This window comes from Chlorocebus sabaeus, chromosome 11, assembly GCF_047675955.1.
Source record: "Chlorocebus sabaeus isolate Y175 chromosome 11, mChlSab1.0.hap1, whole genome shotgun sequence".
Lineage (NCBI taxonomy): Eukaryota > Metazoa > Chordata > Mammalia > Primates > Cercopithecidae > Chlorocebus > Chlorocebus sabaeus.
In genome coordinates this window covers 15,273,907-15,295,137 of record NC_132914.1, presented here as the reverse complement: position 1 = coordinate 15,295,137, position 21,231 = coordinate 15,273,907, and the positions used below count along the sequence as shown (strand labels likewise).

Here is a 21,231-nt window from a genome sequence, read left to right as displayed (position 1 = left end):
TGCAACCTCTGCCTCCCAGGTTCAAGCGATTCTTGTGTCTCAGCCTCCCGAGTAGCTGGGACTACAGGCGTATGCCACGACGCCCTGCTAATTTTTGTATTTTTAGTAGAGACAGGGTTTTGCCATGCTGGCCAGGCTGATCTTGAACTCCTGACCTCAGGTGATCCACCCTCCACGGCCTGCCAAAGTACTGGGATTACAGGCATAAACCACCTTGCCTGGCCTCAAAGGACTTTTAATTGAGGATCCCAGTAATGATGATCCCCATAAGGCGGAGGCTTCAAGCTTGATGATCTATAAGTGAGGCTTTCTGGGATGCACTTAGTGTGTTTCCCCAAGCATGGTATGTTCCTACTTTTCACTATATACAGGTATGCTATCACCTCCCCCATACATGTATACATACCTCTTAAACTTAGATGTTCCCGAGTTTTTCCTGTGGAGCTTGCTAAAAATGCAGTGTTATCCATAGAAATTCCTATTTCATTGATCTGGGCTCGGGCATTTTTAACAAGCACCCTAGACCACCCCAGCATACTGAATCCATAGTCCATCCTGTCTGTGAGACTATGGCAGCCCTCGTGGTCTAAGCAGCAAAATCTTTGCTTAGCCCTTTTTGTTGTCGTTGTTTGTTGTTGTTGTTGTTGTTTTGAGACGGAGTTTCGCTGTTGTGGCCCAGGCTGGAGTGCAGTGGTGCGATCTCGGCTTACTGCAACCTCCGCCTCCCGGGTTCAAGCGATTCCGCTGCCTCCGCCTCCTGAGTAGCTGGGATTATAGGCACGTGCCACCGTGCCCGGCTAATTTTTGTATTTTTAGTAGAGATGGGGTTTCACCCTGTTGGTCAGGCTGGTCTCAAATTCCTGACCTCGTGATCCGCCGGCCTCAGCCTCCCAAAGTGCTGGGATTACAGATGTGAGCCACTGTGCCTGGCCTTGTTTTTGTTTTTTGAGACGGAGTCTGGTGCCCAGGCTGGAGTGCAGTGGCCAGTTCAACCTCCACCTCCCGGATTCACGCAATTCTGGTGCCTCAGCCTCCCAAATAGTTGGGACTACAGGCATGTGTCACCACGGCCGGCTAATTGTGTGTGTGTGTGTGTGTGTGTGTGTGTGTGTGTGTGTATTTTTAGTAGAGATGGGGTTTCCCCATGTTGGTCAGGCTGGTCATGAACTCCTGACCTCAAATGATCCACCATTCACCTGGATCTCCCAAAGTCCTGGGATTACAGGCATGAGCCAGCTTAGCCTTTTTAAATATTAAGTGCATGTACTTGAAAGTAGGTACAAATGAAGATAAAAGAATAGGCTCCAGGAAAATTTCAGTCACGTCTTCATAATCTATAAAATTGCCTATTTAATTAATATATGTTGTAAACATTTTTAATGTTCTATAATTACTTTTATTAATGTCATGTTACCTCTTTAATAGAGGTACTTTGCTCATAAAGCTGAAGCATATAAATACAATCTATATTTAGTACAGACCACAATTCATGTCCTTTGCTTTTAAAAGGTAGAACCAAGAAAAGAAAAGAAATAGCAGAATTCAGGCACGTATTCTAAAGAATTACAAATGGATCTTGCAGCACTTAATTTCTGGTTTTTTTTTTCCAGTACCTTTCTTTGATTCTTTGTCTCCTCATTGGCACCATCCCAGGACACTGATATCTTCTGCCAGATCAGACCTGTCTTGATCATCTTCCCCACCTAACTCAGGATGCTTCCTCCCTTCTACCTTTCCAGAAATCCCACCTTATTTTTCATACTTTTCTTGATTAACTGGTCATAAGATGATTTCTTTCAACTCCACCCTGTCTCAACATGCAACTCCCCATGAGTCAACCATCATAATTGTTTCTAATGTGTTTGTTCCATGGTGTGTGTTGAGTAACCGTTGTTGCCATTTGCCTGACTACATAGTGGTTACTGTTTATTTCTGTAATTCAGTGTTTTTTTTTTCTTAAGTCTTGAAATATGATTTATTAACTGAAAGAGTTTCTTTTTATTTCTTAATTAAATTCAGTGAGAAGCTTACCATGAAATGTTATTCTTAGGCTGGCATTCATAAAACACTGGAGTGTTTCATTTTCTCCTGATCTCAATCTGCCTTCCAAAGCTACTAATGACAGATGAGAGCAAGATCATAATTTTAGTTAGGTGTAGTGGCTCATACCTATAATCTAAGCACTTTGGGAGGCCAAGGCAGGAGGATCCCTTGAACTCAAGAGTTCGAGACCAGCCTGGGCAACATAGGGAGACCCTGCCTCAAAAAAAAAAATTTTTTTTAAAGATTATAATTGTATATAGTCAAAGAAATGTGTTTCTTTTAAAAGGCAATATGTCAGAACTTTGTCTCATCTCTGGGCCTTCTCTTTATCATCTTAAACTCTTAAACTATAGAATTAGCCTCCTCGACTATAGTTTTTGCAGGCCAGTTCATTTTCTTTGCTCTAGAACTCTAGATAGCCTATATATTTCCATCTTCCTGTCTCTTTCATAAAGAATCTTGCCTTTAAAGGAAAGATGACTCCTTAAAACATTAGTACTTGTAATAGTCAATCACCTACATATATTAAAGAACGCCTGCCCTCTTGTGTTCAGAGAGACTGCTACAGTAAGGAGTGAATTAGCAAAATTGTCATTCCAGAAATACAGCATTCTACCCTACAGGGATTTTCTACCAGGGAGCTTTCTCAAGGCTGCCAAGTATGGTTGTACAGTTTGAGCACTGAAAAATGATCCCAGCCCAAGAGATGAATGAAATCCATTTTACACTCTGCCAAGCCATATATCCTTGCCCAGGTCACGTCTTTCTAGAGAGGTGACCATTAAAATTTCATTCAAGAGCACCTTTAAGCCTTGTACCACTTGGAGTGTGCGACTTTCTCTAATTTACACAAACCTCTCTATAGCTTAACGGCAGCCTTGTAGAGGCTCATTAAGGGTTAGTTGGACAGTCCTCTCATCGTATAACTTTCCTACTCAAGGAATTTCAAGAAATTAAAATCAGATTGTTAGAGCTGAGTGACATCACTTAGTCCCAGGTTATCAGAGGAAAGAAATAAGGAACAGAGAGGCAAAATGAGAATTGTCAAATTCATTAGAGGCAAGCAGGGAACTAAAATTAGGCCCTCTGACTCCCAATCGATGCTCTTACCTCCGGCTTCAGGTGACCCCTTTCTTTGACCCCACCTTACTTATTCCAAACTAGGCTAGAATAGATGTGCAATAGCATGCATAGGGTGGTGGGGTGATTTGAGGTGGTATGTGGACAAATATCTTTTGCATGTTAGTAGAAATGTATTTGTTTCAATGTATTTCTTTGGGAAAAAACAAAAACATTTAAGTCCATAGTTTCTTAGACATTATGGTATGTGACAAGGGTAAGTATTTTAAGTTTGAAAAGAGAGTTAATTTGAAGAAAGATATTAAGTAGTGCATATGTTAATAGCTTGATTTAGCCATTGACAATGTATACATATATCAGAATGTCATTTTGTATACCAAAATGTATACAATATTTACTTGTCAGATATCAAAATATCATTTTGTATAACATAAATTTATATAATTTTTACTTGTCAAAAAATAAAAATATTAACTAAATGATAGTTTAGATCTCAGATATGGCAAAAATGATAAAAATGGTAAAAAATAATGATAGAAATTTGAGACTCAGTCCATTCTGACTACTATGACAAAACACCTCAGACTAGGTAATTTATAAACTACAGAAATTTCATTGTTCACAGTTCTGAAGCCTGGGAAGCCCAAGATGAAGGGACTGGAAGACTCAGTGTCTAATGAGGGTCTGTTTCTCATAGACAGTGCCTTCTCTCTGTGACCTCACATAGTGGAAGGGGCTAGCTAGCTCTCTCTGGACTATTTTGTAAGGGCATTAATCCCCTTCGGCAGGATGCACCAAAGGAACTTACCACTCTGGCCCCTTCTAACTCTACCACTGGGGTCCTTTTCTGACTCTTCTTTAACACTGACAGTTGTTCCATTACTGTTACTGATGACAATATATCCTCTCTTTTTATTACAACTGCACCTGATATTCTGTCCTTTCCATACTCATCCCAGTGTAAACCACAAAATATGTCTTCAGAAGAGACTGTGGCTTCACTGATTTTCCTGTGTTGCCTCTAACATTTATAAAAAAGCATTGACGAAGAGTGTCAATGACCGAGTTTCAAAACCATCTTTACTTTTCTAAATGTAGATGTTTTTCCATGTATAAAAATTATGTAGACTTAGCCAGGTGTGGTGGCCCACACCTGTAATCCCAGCACTTTAGAGGCTAAGGCGGGTGAATCACTTGAGGTCAGGAGTTCGAGACCAGCCTGGCCAACATGGTGAAACCCGGTCTCTACTAAAAATACAAAAATTAACCAGGCATGGTGGTGCACACCTATAATCCCAGCTACTCTGGAGGCTGAGGCACAAGAATCGCTTGAACCCAGGAGGTGAGGTTGCAGTGAGCTGAGATCATGCCACTACACTCCAGCCTGGGTGACAGAGTCAGACTGTGTCTCAAAAAAAAAAAAAAAAGTAGACTTATACAAAATTTGAAAAATATGGGAAAGTAGAAGAGAAGAAAAAAAGGCATTTATATCCTACTAATGAACCCTGCTAATCCCCTGCCTAATAAAAAGTTCTCCTGCGAAATCTTAGCAAGTTGGGATCTACATCTGTTTATCATTCTGGAAACTTGCAATGTTCTGGATTTAACATTTTTTTTATTTCAAATCATAAAATAAATTTTCAATGGAGAATCCAGGGGTGGATGTCTATTAGCACCTCTGTATGCAGCAGTTGGGTGACTACCACAGAGGTGAGCCAGAGCTGGGGGAGGCAACTGCAGGTCAAGGATAGTAATAACTGACACGCTTTGCAAAATGCATTGTGTATGTAAAGCTCTTTGCTAATAATGATGGTTCACTGTTCCATGTATACATATGCTGATGTGTATATTTGTCTTTCCTGCAGGGTTTTTGGAGTCTCTGGATGACTTTTACATTCTTAGCAGTGGATTGATACTGCTGCAGACCACAAACAGCGTGTATAATAAAACCCTGCTAAAGCAGGTAATACCCGAGACTCTCCTGGCATGGCAAAGAGTCCGTGTGGCCAATATGATGGCAGACAGTGGCAAGAGGTGGGCAGACATCTTTTCAAAATACAACTCTGGTAAGTGACCCTGCAGAATAACTGTTAGGCACAGACATATGTTTCGATTTGGGCTTGTGAACCAGTAAAGCCATACCCATGCCCCGTCTTCATGTCTCCTGATATTTCAGGCACCTATAACAATCAATACATGGTTCTGGACCTGAAGAAGGTAAAGCTGAGCCACAGCCTTGACAAAGGCACTCTCTACATTGTGGAGCAAATTCCTACATATGTAGAATATTCTGAACAAACTGATGTTCTACGGAGAGGTACTTGCTTCATGTCTTAAGTCTGAAAACCTGACGAGTATGTGTGAGTTCATATATGGTAGGGGAATGCACGACGTGTGAATGTGTGGTGGGGGAGGGTATGGGGGGGAGACAGGATGGGGATGCCACTGCTAGTTACACTGGGGGAGAATGACCAGGTTTAGCACAACATGTAAACCTACGTCGCAGACTCTTACAGGACAATGTGCAGATTGGGACGCAAATCAGACATTCATGACCCTGTGATTCCTCATGGTTCTAATATTACCTTTTCTCCTGTATTCCTGGTTAAAGCTTTAAGTTCAATTCAGCAAATATGTATGGAGTGCCACTGTGGCCCAGGGACCAGAAAAGCAAGGATGCAGAATCCCTGACCTCGAAGGACTCAGGAGTCTAGTAGGGAAGCAAAGCGCTCAAAGCAGCTACAGGAGCTCAGGATGGGAAGAGCTGTCATCAGGTCTGGTGTCCCTAGGCCGGTGGTGAACCTAAAGAGAACGTGGCTGTTAGTGGGTGGGGTCAGAGAAGGCACTTCTGGTGGGCAAGAAGGAGTCCAGTCATTTGAAGCCAGGAGGCTCACTGCCTTCATTCAAGTCTCAGTTCCTTAAAGTCTCAGGCAAATCACTGAATCTCTCCAAGCCTCACCTTCCTCATCTATAAAACTGAATCATGATACAGGTCCACAACCAGGTATTTGTAATTTGTTTTGATGTGGTAGCTAGCTCACTTGGTAGCAAGATATGACCTGATCTGAACTCATTTGGCAGCAAAGCTGCCAGAAAGAAACTTTTAGTGGTTTTTAATTTTAATTTTAATTTTTCTTCAGATGGAGTATTGCTCTGTCATCCAGGCTGGAGTGCAGTGGTGCAATCTCGGCTCACTGTAACCTCTGCCTTTTGGGTTCAAGCGATTCTCTTATCTCAGCCTTCTGAGTAGCTGGGACTACAGGCACTTGCCACCACAACCGGCTAATTTTTTATGTGTTTTTAGTAGAGACAGGGTTTCACCATGTTGACCAGGTTGGTCTTGAACTCCTGACCTCAGGTGATCCATCTGCTTCGGGTTTCCAAATTGCTGTGCCCAGCCTGTTTTTTTAGTTGTCTTTATTTCCTCTTAGAGACACGATGTATACATTAGGCTACAGAAATATCAACATCTTTGATTATGAGGTGTTTCTCAAAGAGACTGTAATGTCACATAATCCACGCACTCTGTTCTAAAGTCTGAAAAACCCTAAATTCTGAGACTCATCTGGCTCCCAAGAATTTCTCTACAATTTCACAGGATGGTCATGAGAATCAATTAAGATAAGTAGATAGATTGAGAGAAAATGTTAGCCTTAAATATCCTATTGGGCAGTTCAGCCTTTATGTTTTAGAAATTGGGAGTTCCTGACAAGGGAGAGTAGACTGGGTGGGAAGAAAGGAGACTAGTCAGGGGAAGGAAGAGTAGACTGGGTGGGAAGAAAGGAGACTAGTTAGGAGAAGGAAGAGTAGACTGGGTGGGAAGAAAGGAGACTAGTTAGGAGAAGGAAGAGTAGACTGGGTGGGAAGAAAGGAGACTAGTTAGGAGAAGGAAGAGTAGACTGGGTGGGAAGAAAGGAGACTAGTTAGGAGAAGGAAGAGTAGACTGGGTGGGAAGAAAGGAGACTAGTTAGGAGAAGGAAGAGTAGACTGGGTGGGAAGAAAGGAGACTAGTCAGGGGAAGGAAGAGTAGACTGGGTGGGAAGAAAGGAGACTAGTCAGGGGAAGGAAGAGTAGACTGGGTGGGAAGAAAGGAGACTAGTTAGGAGAAGGAAGAGTAGACTGGGTGGGAAGAAAGGAGACTAGTTAGGAGAAGGAAGAGTAGACTGGGTGGGAAGAAAGGAGACTAGTCAGGAGAAGGAAGAGTAGACTGGGTGGGAAGAAAGGAGACTAGTCAGGGGAAGGAAGAGTAGACTGGGTGGGAAGAAAGGAGACTAGTCAGAAGACTATTGCAGCAGATCAGCTGGCAGATGAAGAGAGACAGAACGGAGATAAAGTGTTGGCCCTAGGGATCAGGACCCGGTCCTCCGTTTTCCAGGTCACCAAATTGACTTTGTAGTGATGCCTAGAGTGAGCCTCATCAGTGGAGAAAGGTTCACACCAACTAAATGCACTAAGACTTATGCATAACACCAATTTTTAAGGTGGGAGTTTTCATTGTCAAGCAGTTCATATACTACCAAGCAGTGGACCTCCCTTCTTTGCTGGTTAGGAAAATCCATCCAAGAAGTGAAATCATTAGGTGGTTACTGGTTAGCACAGAGCTGTTCAAAACAGATAACTCAGCTGGTCCCTCCAGCTCCTAAGAGCCTGAAAAGAATAGCAGGCCTCAAGAGAGAGATGCTTGCTAAAGTAGTCTTTTCTTCTTTGGACAGTTGCTAACAGAATGGTAGACTTGGTTCTCTGCGGTCCCATTGCTAGACCCCTTGAAACTCCCTAAGACTAAAAAGAGTTGATGATGATATACCTCTCTCTCTCTCTCTCTCTCTCTCTATATATATATATATATATATATTTTTTTTTTTGGCCAGAGAAGAACAGAGAGTTAAATTCAGAGTACCTACTGCATTGTAGACACTCTTCCGGGCCTTTTACTTAAGTTCTCTTTTTTTTTTTTTTTTTTTGAGACGGAGTCTCGCTCTGTCGCCCAGGCTGGAGTGCTGTGGCGCAATCTCGGCTCACTGCAAGCTCCGCCTCCCGGGTTCACGCCGTTCTCCTGCCTCAGCCTCCTGAGTAGCTGGGACTACAGGCGCCCGCCACTGCGCCCGGCTAATTTTTTCTATTTTTAGTAGAGACGGGGTTTCACCATGGTCTCGATCTCCTGACCTTGTGATCCGCCCGCCTCGGCCTCCCAAAGTGCTGGGATTACAGGCGTGAGCCACCGCGCCCGGCCCCTTTTTTTTTTTTTTTTTTGAGACGGAGTCTTTGCTCTGTCGCCCAGGCTGGAGTGCAGTGGCACGAACTCGGCTCACTACAAGCTCCGCCTCCTGGGTTTACGCCATTCTCCTGCCTCAGCCTCCCGAGTAGCTGGGACTACAGGCGCCCGCCACCTGGCCCGGCTAGTTTTTTGTATTTTTTAGTAGAGACGGGGTTTCACCGTGTTCGCCAGGATGGTCTCGATCTCCTGACCTTGTGATCCGCCCGTCTCGGCCTCCCAAAGTGCTGGGATTACAGGCGTGAGCCACCGCGCCCGTACTTAAGTTCTCTTGTTTGATGTTTGTAACATACTACCACATAAGTGTTATTGTTTCCATTTTACTGTGAGTAAAGAAAAGCTCAGAAAGAAACATGTGTTTTGCCCAAACAAATAATTGATATCATATAGCCATTAAAAAGGCGGGGGGTGGGGGTCGGGGTGGGGGGTGGGCACACCTCCTAGCGTAGTTAAGCAACTGTGGTATGGTGATAGAAGCCCTGGATGTTTTAGTTAGAAGGCCTGTATTCAGTCAGGTTTTATGAGGCAAGGAAGACATCTGACCTCTCTGAAACTCTTTGTTTCTTCTGTTCAAAAAAGGGATGATAATACTTACACATCATCAGGTTGTTGTGAGATTAAACAAGTCGCCCTATTTTATTTTTTTATTTTGAGATAGGGTCTCGCTTTGTCATCCAGGCTAGAGGGCAGCTGCGTGATCTCGGCTCCCTGCAACCTTCGCCTCTCGGGTTCAAGCGGTTCTCGGGCCTCAGCCTCCCGAGTCGCTGGGACCACAGGTGTGCACCCCAATGCCTGGCTATTTTTTTCATATTTTATTAAAGAGGCAGGGTCTTGCCATATTGTCCAGCCTGGTCTTGAACTTAAGAACTCAAGCAATCCACCTGCTTCAGCCTCCCAAAGTGCTGGGATTACAGGTGTAAGTCACTGCACCAGGCCAAGTTGCTCTGTTTTAAATCATGAAGCTTCATGAAATGTGAAGTATAAAGCAGACATTTTTATTATTCATTTGAGCCGTTTTCACAAAGAGAAATATAATAATAATCTAATGTTTACCAAGTATTAGATACTATAATTAAGCACTCCATCTGAATGCATTTCATGCTTATGAAGATGCTTAATGCTGAATACTTAATGAAGATGAAGAAACTGAGGCACAGAGGAGGATAAGCAATTTGTTCAAGGTCACATACTTAATAATGGCAGAACCAGGCTTCAAATCCAGGCAATCAAATTCCTGAGTCTATATAACCTAGATATGTTTTAGCAACAAATCTATTTTTCTTCTATAATTTCAATGTCATCCATATCTCAGTTCTTCTGATGCTGGCTCTCAGAATTAGCAAGGCTGAATGTCTTATCATTTACTTTTTGTCTCCGTAACCTCACCCCCAAAGAGGAGGTGCTGTACAACAATACAAAGGAGAAAGGCAGACAAGGGCCAGGAGAGAATGTGGAGGTGGGAGAGAACCCTGAATGGTGGAGACATTCCTTGACCGTTCTGTAGGCAATAACCCAGGCCAGTGTAATCTAGGATGTTTCTGAAATTCTGCTTTTACCAGAGAGAGCTGTGTCACATATTTGGTGCTCGGTGACTAGTAGGCTATGTGGCCTTCACACACTCTGAAGCTTTGAATGAAGCTGAGCCTTTATAAATGTTTAGAGTCAAAGGAATTAAAAACCTAATGTAACCTACAAGATCATCCCCAATCCCCTCACATGACGGACTTCTCCTCTCCCTCCCCATTGACGTCTTTCAAAAAAACAGAAACAAAACAAAACAAATGAAGTTGCCTAAGACCTACTTCTTAAGCCCTGAGCCTAGAATTCAGGCTTTCTATTCCCAGTGCTATGTTATTCCACGGCCTCATGATTACCATTTGACATCTTCCTTTATAGGGCCACATTGTGAACAGCCATTTCTTGGCATTTCAGTAACTAAATCCACTTGGATGAGCTCCCCAGGTTGCCTTGCATTATACTTTATTTTGCTCTATAAAGAATATGGTTTTTTTTGGCTTAGAGATTAATAATTTTGGGTGAAAACCAGAGAATTCTGATGCTTTTCTTCCCCTAATGAAATAATCTAGATGTGTGCTGATTTAGGAAATTTAAAAGGCTGTTTGGCTGCCAGGGTTCGCATGCAAAAAGCTTTATTTTCTATACCTTATTTTGTAATGAAACACCTATGCCCATTTTCAAAATAAATGAACATGGATAACATTTCTTTTGCTCTCTCTCCTTTTCTGTCTCCTTTCCTGTCAATCCCTCCCTTACTTCCCTTCCATTCCAAATCAGGATATTGGCCCTCCTACAATATTCCTTTCCATGAAAAGATCTACAACTGGAGTGGCTATCCACTGTTAGTTCAGAAGCTGGGCTTGGACTACTCTTATGATTTAGCTCCACGAGCCAAAATCTTCCGGCGTGACCAAGGGAAAGTGACTGATATGGCATCCATGAAATATATCATGCGATACAACAGTACGTAGCATATTTCTCAAGAATCATTCTTCAAAACTCCTTTTCTTCCCTATGGATAAAGAATCCATGTAAGTTTATCATCTCTGTACTAGAAGAAATTACAAGAAGTTATTTAAGTATTTAACTAATATTATACATTTTATACTCAATAAATAGAGCTTTGGCCTCCTTTATAAAATGAAAGAGAAGAGTCTATACATTTTTTAATTGAAAAAAGTCATCTGTGAGACACAGAAGAAATAACTCATACAGGGTCATTTAAAATTTTTCTCCAAACACAAGTTTCCTTCCGAGGATAACAGCAGCTAATAAAACAAAAATTGTTCATAAATACCTCATTTTTTTAATGAACAGCATCAAAGTCAAACAACTGATGCACATTTATCTGGTTCTCTCTCCCATCCATTTTTCACTGTGTAAGGTTCTTAAGAGCAGGCTGGGCCTGGGGCCAAGGACTTACTCCTTCCTCACAAGCCAAGGCAGATGTCTCTATCTGGAAGCAGGCTGGGCTGAGGAGGCCTGTGGGGGTACACTCTCTGATTATCTAGGCGTTAACAGGCCCCAAAACCTTACTGTGGAGAAGTGTGTCTCCGAATAGCCAATACTCACTCTCTTCCCCATCTCTCTCTGTTTCCTAGATTATAAGAAGGATCCTTACAGTAAGGGTGACCCCTGTAATACCATCTGCTGCCGTGAGGACCTGAACTCACCTAACCCAAGTCCCGGAGGTTGTTATGACACGAAGGTAACATGCTATTGGCTTTTGAATGTAATTCCCACCAGCACACAGGCCTCTCCAAAGGCAAAGTTGCACAGGCAGGAAGCACAGTAATGGCTCTAACCATAAACTTAACCCAGGAATCAGCTCTTTCAGAGATTCTGGTGGTAGGTCCTGTTATCTAACTTCAAGTCGCTGCTCTGCCATTTAGTAGTAAATCACATAATTCCGTCATGTCTGTTTCTTCATCTGTAAAATGGATATAACAGTACTTAACCTCATACGGTGTTCTGAAGAATAAGCCTCTCATCTCTGTAAAATGTTTAGAACAGTGTTGAGTTATTTGTAAATGTGTACAGCCATAATGACGATATTGTTGTCTTAAGTTTTACCAGACTGGCCCAAAGTCCAAAGAACATATTATTCAAGCAGTGTGATTCCATATTAAACATGAATCGAATTTAGCTGAAGGAGCAAGTTTGGACAAGATGCCTAAAGCACAGAGGTTTTTCAGTGTTAGAATTGATAAATGCTGTAATGTGTCTCAAAATATAAGTAATAAGTAGGTTTGCAGTGGTGTGCTAAAGCCAGCTCATAGACAGGCAGGAACCAATTGTTAGTTGACATCATGTTGATAGTTTGAAACCAGTCAAGTGAAAGTATTTACATTATGGAAATCAGGAACTTTTTTCCTCAGAAAGATGGTTGTTAAAAATTTACCTGCTCACCACTGGATTTGGGATGTCTGAGGGTATGAGGCATTTGGTTGGCAGAATCATGCTACTACATCCTTTTGTAGTCTTGGCTTGGGTGTATATCTTTTCATTTCATCATCTGTCCTAAATTCTGGAAGAAACCTGTCAGGGTAAACTGTGTATTCTGTCTTTGGCTCAAAAAATTATAGGAATGCTGACCCCAGTTATACATTATTCTCTATCAGCCTAATACCTAAACAGGAAATGCTTTAAAGTATCTTGAGTTCCAGCTCAACCTTCTTTTTAGCTGTGTGATGAAGGCAAAGCTTTTAACCGTAATGATTCTCAATGTTAACATAAAAAAAAAAAAAAAAAAAAAAAGGTAGCTGTAGAGAAGCTGGCACAGATGAAACCCCTATGAATGCTTTTTGTATTCCTTTTTAAAAATGGTATTTGCAGACATTCAGTCAAATGTGTGAAGTTTGTATCTATCACAGAATACACCAAGAAAATCACCTGTGCTGCCTTGCCTGGGAGAACTCAAGCCAAGCTTCCCTCTACCAAATCTCACTTCTGGAGACAGAGGCCTACAATTGTTTTTATCAAAAAGTTTCTGTTGAAGGATATTCTTTAAAAATATAATTTCTCTCTTTATGGGGAAAATCAGAAGAGATTCTCTTTCCCCTCTAAGATTAGGATCCACTGCTAGTCAGTGGTTAGGTGTTTTTGAGAACCATGGCCCTCAATTTTTGACAGTGAGCTCCATCTACTTTAAGACTCTTGTTACCACCCTGATTAGTAACAACTTCTTCTGAGGACTTCATCTGTTCTAGGCATTGCTTTGAGCATTGCTTGCATTAATCCTCATGCCAACTCTATGAAGTAGGGTTATCAGCCCTTTTTACAAAGGCGAACACTGACTCATAGAGGGGTTAAGTGATCTTTAAATGAGCTTTGGAGCTAGAATTCTGAATGAGTAATCTGACTTCATAGCTTGCTTTTGGCTACACTGTTCATTTCACACACTTCTAGTTGATAGATATTTGATGCCAAATGTATACAGAAGACTATATCATATAAAGACAGTGTGAAAAATGGCAAGAAAATTTTGTTTTAAAGAAGGCAGCCTGGCGCAGTGGCTCATGCCTGTAATCCCAGCACTTTGGGAGGCTGAGGCAGGTGAATCACCTGAGATCAGGAGTTCGAGACCAGCTTGACCAACAAGGCAAAACCCATCTCTGCTGAACCTGGGAGGCAGAGGTTGCAGTGAGCTGACCTTGTGCCACTGTACTCCTGCCTGGGCAACAAGAGCGAAACTCCGTCTCAAAAAAAAAAAAAAAAAAAAAGCTAATATTATGACTTTGGTAGTTGGGGGAGTGGGAAAGGCCATGGATTTAATTTTTTGCCAAATGATTTTTCTAAAATGTCCTCCTCCTCTCTCTTTCCAGGTGGCAGATATCTACCTAGCATCTCAGTACACATCCTATGCCATAAGTGGCCCCACAGTACAAGGTGGCCTCCCTGTTTTTCACTGGAACCGTTTCAACAAAACTCTACATCAGGGCATGCCAGAGGTCTACAACTTTGATTTTATTACCATGAAACCAATTTTGAAACGTGACATAAAATGAAGGAGGGAGATGACAGACTAGAAGGCTGTAAATAAGAAACCAAAGGCACTATTTTAGCTATGTTTTTCCCATCAGAATTATGCAATAAAATATATTAAATTCGTTTGTCACTTTCGTTTTCCACTGACTTTGTTGTTTTTACAGCAAGCACTCGCTATACGGTATAGCACTGTAGAAGAAATGTTATATATATAAATAACACTGAGCTTCAGTATACATGCTAATACACAAGAGGGTGTGGCAGAAACTGCTCCTTCATTCAGCAGAATTCATATTCTCCTTTCATGCCTGCTCACACAGACCACATCTCCCAGTGTCCCTCAGAGAGTTGTGCCACATGACAATTCTAGCCACTGGAACCTGAGACGAATGCCCGGCCCATACGAATCTGTACTCCTATGCTCTTTCCCGTTTCCCTGGATGAATATGCCTAATGACAAAACCCTAGGGGACGCTGGAGCTTCGTTTTCAAAGGAACCTCTAGTAGTAGTTAGTGATTTAGTTACTGATTTTTCCGGTCATTAACAGGCATCAGTTGAGTCCTTTTGTGGTGTAGGTTAGGCATACAACATAGTAAACCTTACTGTTGCCTCCTATAAGCCAAAAGCACCTATACAAGCTGGCAGCAACCCTGCATAGCAACTTTCTTTCAAAATTGGAGAGTTACATGTGATCTGAGTGCCATGGAATTGCGAAGTAGGTTAAATAAGTCATACCATACAGTATGTAATGGGTGACTATAAACAAGGTGGAAGATTCTTAAAAAAGAAAGAAAAAAGCCACAAGGGTGAATAACCAGAATTAAACAGAGTACTCAGAATGTTAAAAACCCAGTAGTTTTATTTCAAAGTATAAATTTCAGGCTTGCTGGACAAAACCCCACTACAGTTAACACTTATACAGACACCACTCTACTATACATTTAAAAAAGAAAAACACACACACGCGCGCGCACACACACACACACACACATACAAACCTTCAAAACTCTAATAAAAATAGGGCCACTTGCTACAGCCCAGTTTGTATTAGACATTAGGAAGGTCTTACTTACATTGTCTTATTATTTACACTTTCAACTGCAATAAAGAAAAATTAGGATGCAAGTTACTTACAAAGGATTTTTATATTTAATTTTGAAATGGCTGATAAAATACTAAAGCCAGAATCCCCAAAAGGTGTTTGATTGCCCAGTTACCTTATTTACAAAAACAAAACAAAGAAACAGACAAAAACAAAAACCTCAAAAAAATGATAAAGACAGCATTTAAATATGGGTACTTAGCTGACTCTACAAATAAAAAACAAAAGTTTATTTTAACATGGTAAATTATTTGAAAATGAGAAAACAAAACATGTGTTTACATTATCCTATTCCTCCCCATTGGCTGGCTCAAGGGGATGAATGAGTTTCAGGAATTAGACAAGTCTGCCACGCTAACAAACGCTTCATGAGAATTGCTGATTTGTGTGTGTGTCCCAAAAGTTAAAAAAAAAAAAAAAAAAAAAATAGGGCACATTTGCCCAGTAAAAATAATAAGGAAGGTAGAATCACACATTGGTTTTAGACAGTTATTTGATATTGCAAATACTACGACTTGATTTTTCTGGAAATTAGGATAAAACAGGCCAACCACAGGTCAGTGATAAAACAACAAAATCATAGATGTTGAGGATACTGAATTGGCCCAAGAAGTAAAGTCAAGGAGAACATTTGGAAGGAAGGTCTTTGCAGTACCTTACTGTGCTAAGATCACAGTGTAAAAAAGTGAGAGATGAGGATACCACAGGCATTACTTTGTTAACCTTGTACAGTACTGGAAAGTTCATGAAACAAGATAAATGAATACCATGCAGTATTAACCCTGACCTTGTTGCATAAATGGTAATTTGGAGAATATTTAAAGCAAAAGAACAAACAACAAAGTTAACACTTACCCAATGCAGTAAGAGAACTGTAAGACGCAGCCTACTTAAGGAGGTCTGCAGATAGATGCACCTAAGATTTAAGCTGTTTTAGGTCACTTTTTCAAAGTATTTATTATCTGGCAATGGGGATGGGAGTGGGGAACACCTCTCTGTGAGGCAAATGATATCTCAACGAATACCGACTTTTCAAGGAAGAAAGCTCTCCACTTCTCTCATAAATGTATATACTATGTTAAACAGTATGCAGTATTCTGCATATTTTTAAAAAATGAATCCAGAGAAATACAAGGATATAGTTACCTCATAAAATTAACTGTTAACAACAGATGTCTTTGTATGTAATTTATAAATTTCTTAGCAAGAACAGGATTTTTAGAAGAGGCTTACACTTAAGACAGTGAAAATTACTCTCACAGAATGCAAAGTATAGAATAATAAACATCACCGTTATCTTTAAATGCCATACAAACATCCTACATTGCAGGTTGCAGTATCAGGTTTCCAGAATTTCCAATAAGGCAATACCTACACAAATATTGCCAGGCTAAAAATGTAGTAAAACTTGCATTCCCAAAATGGGAGAATCTAGCTTATTTGTAATACTTTGTGAAAAGATACTATGAAACTAAAAAGTTAACTGCGGAGTGGAAACTGCTACTAGAAAGTCTGTTATCAGTAGCTACTTACTACTCAAGTCCTCCATTCTCTCTCCCAGAAGCAGCAAACCAAACAAAAAGCATCTATCAATATTAAAACCTGCCTCAATAAAAGCCTAGTGTTCTAACCTAGCACCTCTAGTAAATCTAATATAGCTGCTGCCCCTACGTGCCATGGTAGGCTAATTTGAGTACACCATCTTATAATATACTTTTCCCCTAAATAATTGTGATCTCTCCCTGTACCTTCCTTCCAACTGGAATAAAACATTTTAAGTAATTATTTTACTTTAGTAAATCTGTTTTTAGAATTGCTATTTGAGAATTTGTTTTCCTTTGACAGAAAACAATATAGGCTAGGATAATGAATTTTTTTAAGAAAATTCTACTGGGCTTTCTTCATCTGATTAAATAATGCTATGAAAGCTTTTTTTTAAAAAAAATTAGCAAATATAAATAAAAATGTTCATCAAGAGAACCTTTTGTAGGTTATGTAAAAAAACTAACCACGTGACCATAAAAACACCCAATAAAGAACAATTTGAACAAGGGCCTTCAATTTTGTAGACAGGAATAATCTTGAACACATAATCAACACTGCAACCACTGCAGGTCAAAACATACACATGCAGATATAGACAGGTGTTCATATACATCTAGAAGATCACCGACTCCTTCCTTTTAAAATTTTCATTGCCATAACAATGGCAACTTCTTTAGCATCATCATTAGTCCTAGAATGAGTAATATCTACATAGTTGGTTGGCAAATTTGATTTATAGCATACTCCTTTGTGGTCTCATTTTCTGAGAGTGAAAGGAGGTTTGGAGCATTAATTTTTTGGCAATCTATAGGCTTTCTTCATCATGAATCAAATCTTACACCTCAGATGATAGTATACTGACCAGTCAAAAGTCTCTAAAGAGTTTTCTTTACAACTAGAAAATTTCCTATTATAAGCCATCAAAGTTGCAAACAAACAACATTAATAAAAGAGAGAGTTCCCTCCTGCAATTCTAGGAAAAATGAATGACTATTTTGAGAAGGTAGAAAAATGGAATTCAAATATTGCAAAGGAAGAGGACTTGTAAGTTATTTCACAAACTTCATAAATTCCTTTCAAAATATTCTCAAGCACATTCTCACTCCTAAAACTTAACCCAGCCCTCCAGTCCTAAACTATCTACACTCAAAACACCTACCTGACACCAGTACAGCTGGCCCTCATATTAAAAATCCATGACCTAAGCTGAATTTTAATAACTTCGAAGAGGAACAGAGAGATACACAGGAGGTTATATCTAATTGTTACATAAAATGACCTCAAAGAATATAAATTCTTTTTTTTTGAGACAGAGTTTCGCTCTTGTCTCCCAGGCTGAAGTGCAACGGTGCAATTTCAGCTCATTGCAACCTCCGCCTCCCGGGTTCAAGCGATTCTCCTTGCCTTCTGAGCAGCTGGGGTTACAGGCATGCACCAACATGCCCGGCTAATTTTGGGATATACTTTAAATTCTATCCAAAGCTAACAATGGGTACATCAGACTCAACTTGGCACCATCAAAACAAAGTTAAAAGGTTAAAACAGGAAGGACGATGTGAGAATAAAGAGGAAATGAAACTTTCTCCTTGATATTTTAGCTCATTCTATATTGTGAATCTTTCTATTTGCTTCCTTTGAAAGAATACTAACGAATTAGTATTGGGTGATAGCTTTGGGTAATAAACTGAACTAGAATCATTTTCATAATCTCTAACACATTGTGCAACACGGATACTAAAACGTGAAAAATTTTCTTCCACAATATGGTTTTCTCTTGGTCCACTTTACACAAAGTTTAATAGTGACCAAAAATAAAAGCATCTACAGTTTTAGAAGAAAATAGCACGTCAAATTTTTGGAGTTAAATGTGATGCCATCACCATGCCCGGCTACGATGAGACTGTGCATGCGCATGTGTGCGTGTGTGTACAAATACCTCTATGTACACACAGACACCTTGGTTTAAAAATCACTTGAGTAGGCTGGGCACGGTGGCTCACAACAGTAATTCCAGCACTTTGGGAGGCCAAGGCAGGTGGATCACCTCAGGTCAGGAGTTTGAGACCAGCCTGGCCAACATGGTGAAACCCCATCTCTACTAAAAATACAAAAATTAGCCGGGCATGGTGACAGGCGCCTGTAACCCCAGCTACTCTCGGGCTGAGACAGGAGAATTGCCTGAACCCAGGAGGTGGAGGTTGCAGTGAGCTGAGACTGTGCCACTGCACTCTAGCCTGGGCAACAAGAGCGAAACTCCATCTAAAAAAAAAATAAAATAAAAATATTACTTGAGGAGGTGTGCAAGAAATCAAGGGTAAAAAGGCTGCAAGGGAAGAGTAAGCAACCATGGACATATGGCCATGTTTGTTTATTTTTGGCCATGTTTATTTTTATAGTTAATCTTTAAGGCACAAAATAAATGTAAAAGCCAGATCAGGAAAGGGAGGGGGCCATTGCAGATCTTTTTTAACCTAATTAACAACTTAGGAGACCAGACAAAAGAAACAACAAATAGATCCTTTCCTGTGTTCGAATCAACCTATTTTAAACTATTTAGCCATTTTGTTTTTAATTCATTTCTTTGGGTTTTGTTTTGATTCTGTTTAAACCATTTAATTAAAATGATCCTACAGATCCTTTAAAAGCAGAATCATGCCAGTTACACATCTCAGATCCTTTGATCTACTACTTCGTACTTTAAGAGGTAAATTTGAGAATAAAAATGGGAGACTCCAATGCAGTAACACATACATAGGGAAAAACACACATAAACACCCACACATATTCCCCAGCCTCAAAACTAAAGCAAGGTACACATTTACATTTCCAAACCCCAAAGCCTAAACTGTCCAGGAAAAGATTCTAGCTTTGTGGGCTGAGTTTATTTTGCTTCTGGTTATAAACAAATGTAGTGTATACACACATCTGTCCAAGGAATCTTGCACAAGGTGGATTTTACATGGGGTATCATGCACAAGATTAAAAACAAGACCAAAAGGTGGAAATTTTAAAAGAGGAAAATATAAAGGCTCCAAGGTTTAACTGCTCTGGGTAGAAGAGATCACATCTGTTGACTGAGGATCACAGAAAGGCCCAAAACGTCCATAAATATCCTTGGCTCGTACTGCAAAGTAGTATTTGCTACCAGATACAAACTGGGTGAGAGTACATGCCATGGGCAAGGGAAGTGCCTTGACTTCCCCTATCTTTTTCCATTGTGAGGGCACAGTGGCACTAGGTTCCTCATGGTAAGCATAGAGATGGTAGCTATCAACAGTGGCACAGCTTCGATCCACCTCCAGGACACTCCATGACAGCACTATGCCATTTTGACTCTGAACTCGTGCTAACTTTAAGTGTGGCTTCTGAGGCAGAGATGTGCTGGCAGCTTCTGGGGGCACACGCTGTGGTTGCGGAGCTTCTGGTAAGGGTGCTGGGTGCACAGGGCGTGGCGGCTCCTAAAAAAACAAGTCACACTGATTTATAACGATCGCAAAAAGAACATTTTAGAATGTTAGAATTAAAACACCTTAGAGAACATACATAGAGATATCATTTTACATCAAGAATTCTAGGAAATACCAAATACCATATCAAATTTGGCAAGTTCTATTTGGGGTTTTGTAATGAATGATGCCACAAACAATGATGCTGAGGTTATTCCTGCTCTACTTCCTAGACCTAAAATATTTTGAGTTGTTCTTAGGAAATAAAAAGCCCCTGCTGATGGAACATCATTTTGAGGAACACGGAAATAATGATCTACTTCTAACAAGATAATTTATGATTGAATTATCTATGTTACAGATTACCACTTCAGTATGATATAACATTTTTAAATATCATGTATGGCAATCAAGATCATATAAAATTGGAGAATACAACTATACTTTCGTTTTTAAGTTATTTTGCAATATAAGACAACAGCATATTCTTATAAATAAGCGTATTAACACTGAATGTGTACTATATTCTTGGCCAATTTACAAAAAAAAGGTGATATTTAAACTGAACTGTGAAAGATAGGATCTAGAGATGCAGAAATAATCATGTACCTTTCAGCCAAAAATAAAGCACGAGCAAAGGCATGTGGACAGGAAAGTGAGGGGACATATGGACAACAAGTATTAACTTTTTCTTGGATATAGGGTACATAAAGAAAAATCTGGAAAGGTAGGTTAAGGCCAGATGATGAAGAAAACGTGACTCTAACTTTAGGAAGTCCTATTGACTTTTCTAACCCTGGAACATCATCGTCATTATGATGATATTTCATACCAGTCAAACACTGACAAAATTGTGTCACAGGATAATGTGACATTGTTTTGGAGGCTAAATCTAAGGAGAAATCTTTGGTTACCTCTGCTGCCTCTTAACTAACGAATTCCCAATATCATTGGATTCTTTAAAACAATTGATGACAATGTAGCAGTTAGATGTGGCATAGTTTAAAACAAAAGAATAAAATTAACACATGGAAAAATGTCCTTTTTAATTTAACTATGAATTAGAAATGGTCTATATTTCACTTCATATACCCCAACTGTGGACCTGTTTTTGTATACTGTACACCACAAGCAAACTCAATGATTCTAAATGATCATCATCCCCATGAACATTTGTTCATAATGGTTTAAGATCAATTTTTAGAAATAAACTTCCGAAAAAGCAGAAAGACCTAAC

The 21,231-nt window shown here is 40.1% G+C and overlaps 2 protein-coding genes across 13 annotated transcripts in view; one reads left to right on the top strand and one right to left on the bottom strand.

Moving 5' to 3' along the window:
* The window catches only part of PLBD1 (phospholipase B domain containing 1), a 69,249-nt gene extending 55,219 nt beyond the window's left edge, over positions 1–14,030 (top strand). The window contains exons 7-11 of the mRNA XM_007967737.3: positions 4,989–5,189; positions 5,300–5,440; positions 10,691–10,876; positions 11,515–11,621; positions 13,738–14,030. Of these exons, the coding sequence (XP_007965928.2) occupies positions 4,989–5,189; positions 5,300–5,440; positions 10,691–10,876; positions 11,515–11,621; positions 13,738–13,920 (818 nt within the window). The 3' untranslated portion in view covers positions 13,921–14,030. The remainder of the gene's footprint in view (positions 1–4,988; positions 5,190–5,299; positions 5,441–10,690; positions 10,877–11,514; positions 11,622–13,737) is intronic.
* A 712-nt stretch (positions 14,031–14,742) lies between these two features.
* Positions 14,743–21,231, bottom strand: part of ATF7IP (activating transcription factor 7 interacting protein) — a 134,597-nt gene continuing 128,108 nt past the window's right edge. For all 12 annotated transcript variants that reach the window (XM_007967736.3, XM_007967732.3, XM_007967730.3 and 9 more), the window contains one exon: positions 14,743–20,006. In XM_007967736.3, coding sequence (XP_007965927.2) covers positions 19,587–20,006 — 420 coding nt within the window. In that variant the 3' untranslated portion in view covers positions 14,743–19,586. The remainder of the gene's footprint in view (positions 20,007–21,231) is intronic.